The sequence below is a fragment of the Pseudophryne corroboree genome, chromosome 4 (assembly GCF_028390025.1).
Source record: "Pseudophryne corroboree isolate aPseCor3 chromosome 4, aPseCor3.hap2, whole genome shotgun sequence".
Classification (NCBI taxonomy): Eukaryota; Metazoa; Chordata; class Amphibia; order Anura; family Myobatrachidae; genus Pseudophryne; species Pseudophryne corroboree.
The window spans coordinates 371,500,131-371,510,847 of NC_086447.1; the positions used below are offsets into that span (position 1 = coordinate 371,500,131).

At 44.1% G+C, this 10,717-nt stretch overlaps 1 protein-coding gene across 1 annotated transcript in view; it reads left to right on the plus strand.

The window, feature by feature from the left end:
• Window positions 1–9,846, plus strand: part of LOC134909581 (ATP-binding cassette sub-family F member 3) — a 72,621-nt gene extending 62,775 nt beyond the window's left edge. The window contains exons 15-17 of the mRNA XM_063916590.1: window positions 8,205–8,337; window positions 8,531–8,618; window positions 8,775–9,846. Coding sequence (XP_063772660.1) covers window positions 8,205–8,337; window positions 8,531–8,618; window positions 8,775–8,933 — 380 coding nt within the window. The 3' untranslated portion in view covers window positions 8,934–9,846. The remainder of the gene's footprint in view (window positions 1–8,204; window positions 8,338–8,530; window positions 8,619–8,774) is intronic.
• The last annotated feature ends 871 nt before the right edge of the window (window positions 9,847–10,717 follow it).

Sequence of the window (10,717 nt, forward strand, 5' to 3'; positions counted from 1 at the left end):
GATTTACCGGTAGGTAATTAAAATCCTATTTTTTCTGCCCTAAGTTCAGTTGATATAATGAATTCTTTTTAAATTCTGTATCTCAGAAGTGTACATTGTCACAGTACAGTAAATGTTAGATGAACGCATTGTAGATCCCACACTACATATTTTATTTTTTATTTTTTTGCTCCATTTTGAGCAACGTGGTTGACTAGTCACTTTTAATTTCCAAGCAAAACATTAGTGCATGAACATATGTGACCATGAGGATTATAAGGTACAGTGATAATTAATTTGTTTTTATAACACGCCTACTGGTCTTGGAAGTCTAGCTGACATTTATCAAGCAAGTTTGAGAAGACTGAGGCCCCCATTTATCAAGCCTTAAAGAGTGATAAATAGCACGGTGATAAATGGCCACCAGCCAATCAGCCCTAACTTACATGTCACAGGCTGTGTTTGAAAAATGACAGTTAGGAGCTGATTGGCTGGTACCTTATCACCATGCTATTTATCACTCTCCAAGGCTTGATAAATCTGGGCCTGAGTTTTCAGAGTATCTCTGGCATCTCCTTACTCCGATTTATTAACTACTACCCATTTTACTGTGCTGTGCACTGTAATGCCACCTGCTCATTCTTTGTATGTCAACATGTGATGTAGGAAGGAGGGATGGAATGGTGTGCTGAGATGCTGGGCGTGTTCCGGGGCTACAGTTTTCTAGTGCAGAAGGATGAGAATGTGTGCAGCAAATGTAGCTCTCGGCCAAAACAAAGCATTCATCCTGCAGGACTGTTTAAGTAGTCTGTCTGGCTTATATTAGCTTTTGTTTCAGGTGAGAAAGAAAGATCCAAGCAAGTGGTAAAAAGATGTAGGTCTTTGGCTCAGACTGAAATGATAGATAGTGATTATTATTCCAAAAGAGATTATTTGAACATTGAAGGAAAATCTAGTATTGAGAAAAGAGGATTTTGGTACTTACCGATAAATCCATTTCTCTGAATCCTCTAGGGGACACTGGAACAATACTTAGACATTAGGGGTGTGAAGCTTGCGACCGGAGGTGTGGCACAATCTAAAATTAGCATTGTCTGCACAGCCGGCTCCTCCCCTTCACAGCCCTCCTCCCTCAGTTTGGAAAATTTGACTGAGAGAATAGGACATGACACTTGAGCACATGGCGAGGAACCGAACCGTACAACCTATCAAACAGCACCCAAGAACAACGCTGTTTGGAAAAACTTCGTAAAATCCATATTAGGCACAGAGCCACAATGTGATTTGATCCTATGACTTTGTTTGTCAAAGTCCTGGGACTAACTACGTGGGTCACAAGAGTCCTTTGAACAGGAAGTTTGAACCCAGCCGACTGACAGCACCGAGGCGGGCGTCCAGTGTCCCCTAGAGGATTCAGAGAAATGGATTTATCGGTAAGTACCAAAATCCTCTTTTCTCTTTCATCCACTAGGGGACACTGGAACAATATTTAGACATTAGGGGACGTCCCAAAGTTTACTCCCAGGGAGGGAGTGCTGTCGGTTGGCTGTAAACTTAAACGTCCGAACTTAGAGTTCCCGGATGCAAAAAGCCTCAACCTGTAAAATCCTGTGAACATGTGAGGACCCCAATGCCGCCCTGCCAAGTTGAGCCTTGGAAACCCCTCTGGCCTCCGCCCATGAGTCGCCCACTGGTCGTGGTAGAAGTACCCGTCTGAAACGGAACCTGTTTGTCACATGGAATGTAAGTTTGCCGAAAGGCAAGACTAGACCCAGATTGCTGAGATGCTGGCTAACGCTTTTGAGGCTCATCACAAAGAACCAAGACATAGTCCGACTTTCTGAAGGACGATGTAACCTGTAGGCAACCCCGGTAAACTCGGACAACAGCCGAGGACACGTCTCTATCTGTGAGATCCGGAAAATATGTTACTACAATTGGTTGAGTTACTCGAAGGTCCGAAACAACCATAGGAAGGAAACTACTTTTGTACTGAGTACTGCCCTAAAGCTCCCAACCTAGAAAACCCGCCGGGCCGGAGCCAAGACCAGTAGTAACGTGACCGTCAAGCTATTTCAGGTCTGTTTAAACACCAAATTTAAGTGCCAATACGCAGTAGGAAGACGAAGAAGGGGGTTGGATCCCCCGAACCCTTTGTAAAAAGGTTTGAACCTCTGGCAAGGATGTCAACCGCTGTCGAAATAGGACGGATGGACCCGAAACTTGACCGTTCAGAGAACCCAGCCTCTGTCCTACGTCCTGACCTGCCGAAAGGAACAGTAGAAGTAAGGAGAAGTGGAAGAACGCCGAAATTCACCCCCTCATGACACTAGTCCAAGTAGAACCTCTACTAATTCCTGTAGTAATGTATGTCTGTTACCGGCTTCCTAGCGGTAACCATCGTAAGAATAATAGATCCCGGTATCCCTCTGTTTCAGATGATCTGGGTTTCAATAACCGCGCCGGTAAAAACAGCCCGTTTCTGGATGTTGGCAATGGTCCCTGGGATAGCAGGGCCCCTTACTGAGGTGAATTTCAAGGATCTGCCATTAGTAACCCATGCAGCGGGCCAATCTGGTGCGAATAGAATCACCGACCCTCGCTCTCGTTTGAACACACTTCAGAACCCTGAGAATGAGTTGTAAAGGTGGAAAAATGTAAACCTTCCTATAACACCAAGAAAGTGTTAATGTGTCCACTCCCTTAGCTGCTGGATTGCTTGTCCTGGACACAGCCCTTGTGGCTTTCTCTAACGCCATTCCGTTCCTCTTTCCTCCTTGACGGTTTACGTATGCCGTCGTCCTGACGATGTTCAACTGCATCCTTATGTGTTGACCCATGACTTGGACCTTTGACCAAGAAAAGGTATTCTCCCGGAGCGTCCAACTGTTCTGAAACTAATGCTATTCTAAGACGGCACCCCAACCTTTTGAGGCTGACGTCTGTTGGCAGGAACCACAAATCTCAACTGCCGAATCTCTAGCTTGCTGCGAGATTCCTGTGCAATGACAAATAAAGTAAGGAAGCGTGTATGTGTGGTGGAAGTCGGAATCTGACCTTGCTCTCTGAGCAATGAGGTTCGTCTGTAATGGACGGGAATAAAGACTGCCACCAACTGGCCAAAAATTTCCACACAAAGGTGTAGAAAATCGTCTGTGACCTCAGTATCTGAACCACTAATCTCTGTAGGTCCTGGACCTTGTTGTTTGGTAAGAATCCTCTCAGTTGTACCCTGTCCGATAGGAGACTGAGGAATTGAAACTGTTGAGCTGGCCAGAGGTTGGATCTCTGGAAATTCATAATCTCCGCAAGTTGAAAGAGAATTGGATGGGATGTCTGAACATCTCTGATCAACTGGTCTCGAGAGGATGCATTGATTAGCAGGTCGCCTGGATAACTACCTATGATGACTTCAACAGTCCCGAGTCTGCAACCATGAATGTCCTAATCTTCTGTAGATAAGGACCTATCGTGACTTTAACAGTCTGTAAAGAGTCTTGGGGCCAGTGAGAGACTGAACAGTAAGGCCCTGAATTGGCAGCTATCCATCAGCAGTGCAAACCTTAAAGCCTGGTGAGGGGCCCAGACCGGGATATGCAGATACGCATGTTCTAAACCCGCAATGATCAACTGGATCGATTCCAGCTTGAATTTGTAGACACTTAGCAACCAGCTGAAAACTTTAAAATTGAGTATCGGTCGGACTGTCCTGTCTGACTTGGTATGACAAAATGATTGGAGTAGAGAGCCATTTCTCACTGAGAGGCGGCAACTGGGAGAATGACCTCTGAACGTAGCATTCTTTCCATTGTCGGCAGTAGCTCTTATTCTACCTGAGGGCACCGAGGCAACTCCAGACCTTCGACCATCAAGGGGAATTCCAGGTGAGCCGTGAGACCGTCCTGCCACGGTCTTGTCAGCAGATTTATCCCGCTTACTGGCTCCTGTGAGCGGCCTCTACCTCTGCCCCCACGTACTTGTGTACCAAAAACTCTTCCTCGGGCTCGCAAGGACTGAGCTCTAAAGGAATTACACGCTGGTCCCGATAACCTTTCCTAACCTGTGTAATGGTTCTTGTATAAGGAGTAGGCAGACAAGTGGACGCTGTAGCTTGCGAATCCATTTGTCCAACACTGGACCGAAAAACAGCTCATCCTCAAAGGGTGGTATTCTGCCGCACCTTCTAGCCGATCTGGCTAATGTAGAGATGCGCGATGTTATTCTGTGAATATCCCCAGAGGCTTGACACAAGTGTGGGGCTGAATCTCGAATGTGTTACGCCAGTTGGGTGACTTTTTTCAAGCCATTTTCCCCCTAAATAGCCTGTACTATGTGTCCTGACCATACTCCCATGGCCTTGTCAACCCACGGCAGACGAGCGTAGGCCTCTGTGCTGCAACTGTCACAAAATTTTGACGTTAAAGCTGCGTCAACCTCTTAAGGTCATTATATGAGGTAACGGTAAGATTGTCTTCTTCGACAACCTTCCTAGGAAAACACCCACAAGCGGCGGAAACTCCCACTTATGCTTATACTCTCAGGAAGGGGATAGGTTACTGGAAATCCCTTTTGGAATTTGAAAACGTTAGTCAGGTTGGTTCCCAAACCTCCTCCATTCGAGACTGGAAGGATTTAGGAATTGGAAAACGCTTTTGGAATTCGAACAATTCGAATCTACGGGCTCCTTTACCTATTGGACCTTAAAGTCTAGGATCACAGATTGTTGTGATTGCCGTGTCCTCTCCTGGAAAATCGGCGTTTAGGTTAGATTCAATGTACTCACCCATTGTATCAATGAGAAGACCCGCTTCCTTCTTGTTTCCGGTACAAGAGGAAGAGGCCCGTCTAACCGCCGTGAACATTGTTACCGCTTGTGTAAGAGGCGTTAACCTGATGAGAAATTCATCCATCGTCTGTGAGAATCCCGCCGCACTGATTGTTACGTGCGGGATTCTGGTATCCCATTGGAGATTCTATCTACCAGGTTAACCTTGTCCTAGCTGGAGCACTGCTCCCGGGTGGAGCGTCTAAGTAGGAATTGCACACCCCGGGACTGCCTTCCTCGGGCTTGAACCCGTGTGCTCTTCTTGATACATTATGTACAAACATACCAGGTCTCTTCCCGTTGGAGTCCTTTGCATGAAATCTGTCATGGAAACCCCCTACGAGGATATTTCGTGGTGCTTTCACCGTTTAACTAGGAAGAGAAAGGCTGTGAGAAATGACGGAAGCAAAGTTATCGGATCCGGCTGGAATTACTATTCCTTTCTTTATATAGAAACAACAGGACAAAAATATATTTATATAAATAAATAATAAAAATAACAAAATAAATAAGTGAAACACCAGCCTATATGCGACCTCCATGCTGCGATGGTAGGGTTTGTATCCGCTTGCTTCTAAGTATTTTCGTTAGGATCTTTATAATAGAAGTCCGTTGAAAATATAAGTAGTATAGTAAAATGATATGTTCAGGAGATCTCACCTTTCTGAGTATATGTTGGCACCAGTAGAGGGAGCTAGTGCTACACATGCACATCCCTCATGATAGTTTTACTAGTGGGAGGGCTTACCCTTCCCTGTTGCTGGCGCCAGATAGGAATTAATAAAATGGCCGACATTGAAATTTTTATGACAGTTCATTATGTACTGGCCACTAGTTTCAGGGATATGAGGTAAACATATGGGGAGGCGCGCCTATGTACTAAGTGCCCTCCATATTTTCCTTTTATCACAGGGTAATTCAGATTAAACCGTTCATCCGGGCTGAATGGTCTCTTCAGCCCTTCTGAAACTGCAGTGTTTATATCGCGCGCTACGGGACCGTTAATACCAAGTCCCGTATCGGCGATGTCTCTGTGCGTATGGACTTTGTAAGACCCGCAGTGGCGCAGGGTCCTATGTCTGCCCCCTCTATGTGGCTCTCTGCACGCTACGGGATCGCTTACCAAGTCCCGTAGTGGCGCTTCTTCTCTCCTGGTGACGCACGCTACTGGACCGTTTCACTCAGTCCCGCAGCGGCGCCACTGTCTGATGGTATGGGATCGTTACACGGAGTCCCGCAGCGGCGCCCCTGTCTGCCTGTGATGGACGCTACGGGACCAATCTCCTCAGTCCCATAGCGGCGCCTCCTTTTTTGCCTGCCCAGGGGAAAGTTAATTATTAAAATTTATATGTGGGTAGGATTCAAAACCAGGTCTCAGTGCTTATAGCACTGGCTATTAGATACTGAGCCACAGTGGCTACCTATTGCTGTTTATAGCTGTTTTTGGGAAGATAAAATCAATATACTACCTAAGTGCTGCGGGGGCCATTTTAAAAACAATCTGTACTTACAGTTGTTGGTAAGGAGATGCAGACCCCTTCATCTGGAATCATTGTCTCCACTCCTGAACTTTGTCCCCCTTTTATTAGGGGGACGCAGTCTTTTTATCTGGTAAAGCCTGCACCCCCTTTCATTTAGGTGGGATCGGGCATTTACCATCTTTTAGTTCAAAAACCTGCACCCTCCCTTTAGTTAGGAGGGTTTGGGTCAGTATAAAAAGGAAAAAGAAAGAAGAAAATCAATTAATAATCAAAGAAATCTTCAAGGAGCAGGAGCTCCCTTCTGTACTTGCACCTCCTTCGGCACAATTTTCCAAACTGAGGGAGGAGGGCTGTGAAGGAGGAGGAGCCGGCTGTGCAGACAATGCTAATTTTAGATTGTGCCACACCTCCGGTTGCAAGCTTCACACCCCTAATGTCTAAGTATTGTTCCAGTGTCCCCTAGTGGATGAAAGAGAAATTAGAGATGCCTAGAAAATTAGTTATGTATGATGTGGACATTTATTGAAATATCTGTATAAATTCTTATGCATAACTGCAGCAGTAGACATAGCTGAACATAGATCACACTTTGAAGAACCTGGTTCCAATAACCTAATATTGTCTACATAATTCGCTCGTAAAAGCTTTAATTTTAATGTAATGGATAGAGGGGGAGATTAGGGAGGTCAATCCCGGGATCAGCGGGATCCCGGATTTAGGCCCAAAAATTGGCGTGATTCAATCCCGGGATTGGAAGCTCCAATCCCGGTGATTGAGGGATCAGCGTTGAGTGTCCTTAGGATGCTCAGACACTGCCCGGCTTCCTCATCCCAAGTCCCCAGCGCAGCATGATGTGCAGTGAGAGGTCACGCTACGCCGTCACGCCGCTGGGAGAGAGCAGCTGATGTTTCCCACCTGCCCTGACCCGGTGCATGGCGAGTTATGTCTGCGGAGGGGGGCGGCCACACAGGAAAACGCCAATCCCGGGATAGACCATTTTTCAATCCCAATACCCAGGATTTTAAAAAAATGGCCCGGGATTGGCCTCCCTAGGGTAGATGTATGAAGCAGAGAAGAGTGGAGAAGTGAGCCTGTGAAGAAGTTGTCATGGCAACCAAGCAGCTGCTACCTATAATTTGATAGAGTGCACTTGATAAATGTTACCTCAAAGTTGATTGGTTACCACCATGGGCAATTTATCCACTGACTCACTTCTCCACTCTCTTTTTCAGTGCTCCATTCATCTCCCCCATAGTTCCGGAAACGTTGGTCTAATAACACACCAGCCAGTCAGCTCCTGTCATTTTTAAAATCCGTAATGATTGGCTGATGTGTTACCACCTTCCACTTATCACTGGTTTATCACTTCTTTATCCCTTCTCCAGGCTTAATACATATTTCTCCATGGTTCCTATAGTGGATGCAGCTATAGCTACTGTCTTGCCCTATCAACATTAAATGGTTTTTTTCAGGGGCCAAAGTTGGTATCAGAACACTGGATCATTTGATTCTTCCAAAGCCTAAAGAGAATATAAGTTTGTTTGTGGCTCTGTGGAAATTTAGTTTGATATTTGAAGCATTAAATTGTGTACCATTTGAACCTATTCCTGAAGTCACACGATGGATGACTCATGGCTATTTTTCCTAGTAACAATTACCTCTGTTACATTTGGAGCATTACAGGCACTATGTGGCCTCTTGTGATCATAACAACCTATTTGTTATCCTACGGTTTCTCTTCAGAAGCTGCAGCTTATTTACAGCAGGGAAGATCAGCTTTTAGCATTCGTTGTCAAACCAGGATGTCATTCTGTCCAAGGAGTCTGGTGACCTTAATCGGGATAGATATTTGTATGCAAATGCTCATTATACATTTATTTTGCTGGGTGTTGCCTGACCTTATTTCCCATTCCTTCTAGGTAAAACTGAGGAGGAATACCGCCACCAGCTTGGCAGCTATGGGATTTCTGGTGAACTTGCAGTGAGGCCTGTTGTCAGTCTTTCTGGAGGCCAAAAGAGTCGTGTTGCTTTTGCTCAGATGACCATGCCATGGTAAGAGAATGCTGATTGAATTTCTTGGTCCCTGTCATACACTGTCTTAAGGTAAAAAAAAAAAAAAGTTTTAGTTTTAGAGAGAATGGTTATGTATAATGTCTCTTGTATGGCTATGTGAATTATTTGTTAGCTAATTATGTGAATATTTTTGTGTTTTCATATGTATTCTGTATTGTCCTTGTTCTTTCAGTCCCAACTTTTACATTCTGGATGAACCCACGAATCACTTAGATATGGAGACCATTGAAGCTTTGGGCCAAGCACTGAATAAATTCCGGGTATAACTTTTTCTTTTTTTCCTTCTTTCGTAACCCTCTACTTGATGAATACTTTCCACTTATATCCTAAGCCGCATACCTTTTTGTGGTCTGTAGTCATTTTCATGAATGTAATGTTGTCCTGATATCTAATGTCATTCACTGTCTTCTCTTCAGGGAGGAGTGATCCTAGTTTCTCACGACGAGCGGTTTATCCGACTTGTTTGTCGGGAGCTATGGGTCTGTGAAAATGGCGGAGTGACTCGAATGGAGGGAGGTTTCGATGAATACCGGGACATCTTGCAGGAACAGTTCCGCAAAGAGGGCTTCCTATAATTGAACTCTACAAGAGTTTGGCAATGCTCTTGTGTTTTTCCCCAGCTTCGTGGGTGTCCTGTGCATACTGACTGTCACAAATTGGGGAGCAAGAATCCTGACCTTTAAACAAGCGGGTGTTCTGCAAAGATATGCTCCAGGAGCCTGCAGCTAAGACTGATAGGTTTGAGAGCTGAGGAATGATATTTATTATCCAAGCAGTAAAGACTGAGCAGTGATAGGATTTGTTTATGTGAAATTATGTTATGCTGCACATTACCATATTTAACCAATTCATTTCTTTTATGCCCTCCTGAGACTTACTGCAAATCCAATCCTAAGTGACATACTTTGCTGTTTATTTAATATGTAAATCAAAGTTGATGCTGCTCATTAACAAATGCTGTTCATTTTATACTGCAGATCTATTGATTAATGAGGATTTTAACTTAATGGTTCTGCTTTCTATCACCCCACTGTGCCATGTACATCTTGTGTAATATAAGTAGTAGAATCGTTTGTCTATGATTTTATTATTTGTTACACTGTCAGGACATCCCAGCTCACAGATTATGCTGGCATTAAGCCAGTAGGCAAGGGCTTAGGGTCCTTGTTGATAAGTTAATGGTTAGTGGACAACATTTTCTCTTATGTATAAATGAAACACACTTGAGTCCTCCAGCCTTTACATACAGTATAGTAGGTGTGCAGTCGCTTACTATGTTCCATACAGAGAATATTTTATGTTCTTTATTTGCCACAATTCTAGCGATTTAGCTAGGTAAAGCCTGATAAAATGATGCCAGTTCTCATAGTAGTGTGCAGTCAACATCTTGCTCAGTGTAAACAGCTATCTCTCGCTTCCTGTTAAGTTATTAGGGGTGCCAGGAGATGTGAAACTACCAAGGTGTAAATAAAGAGCAAAATGACCATACTTTTGTTGTGCTTATTTAACCACTTTGTAGCATCTATCTTACGATTTATATAGACATTACTTGTCTCTGGTAAATTATTTTGGTGTACTTTAAGAAGAAGAATAACAGTGTTCTCTATATAACTGGAGCCAGACAGCAGAGGGCATTGTGTAATGGCTGTTCCCATGCCTGTCATTCACGCATTCCCATGTTATTCATTTTGAGAAAAGAGTAAGAGGTAATCTGTAGTGAAACCTGCAGCAGCTATTTTGGAGAACTAGGTCAAGGCTAACTCAAGCCTTAGTCGGACCATAATTGGCCTACTCACAAAGTGGTGTTTGTACAATGTTTTATCAGCTGTTAAAATGCATACATAAACCTGATTGTGTTGCGTTTACAGAAGTGTTAGTATTTAAGCCTGCATACCTGTATATGACAAAACAGGAAGTTATCTGGTTCAAGTGAAATGAGTGTAGGGGGGAATTCAATTGTTTGAAAAGTCGGTTGGGTGTCTGTTTTTTCCTATCTAATAGACCGAAAAAAACCAATCTAATAGACCGGAAAAAACAGACACCCAACCGACTTTTCAAACAATTGAATTCCCCCCATAGAAACACTTAAGGGGACATGTATCAAACCTTGGAGTGAGATAAAGTACCAGCCAATCCTCTCCTAACTGCCATGTTACAGGCTGAGAGGCAGATTTACTAAGCCTGGTAAAGTGATAAAGTGGAAGGTGATAAAGCACCAGCCAGTCACTCCTGTCATTTTTGAAACACAGCCTGTAACATGGCAGTAAAGAGCAAATTATCACCTTCTACTTTATCACTTTACCAGGCTTTATAAATCTGCCCCTCAGTTTGAAAAATGACAGGAGCTGGTTGGTTGGTG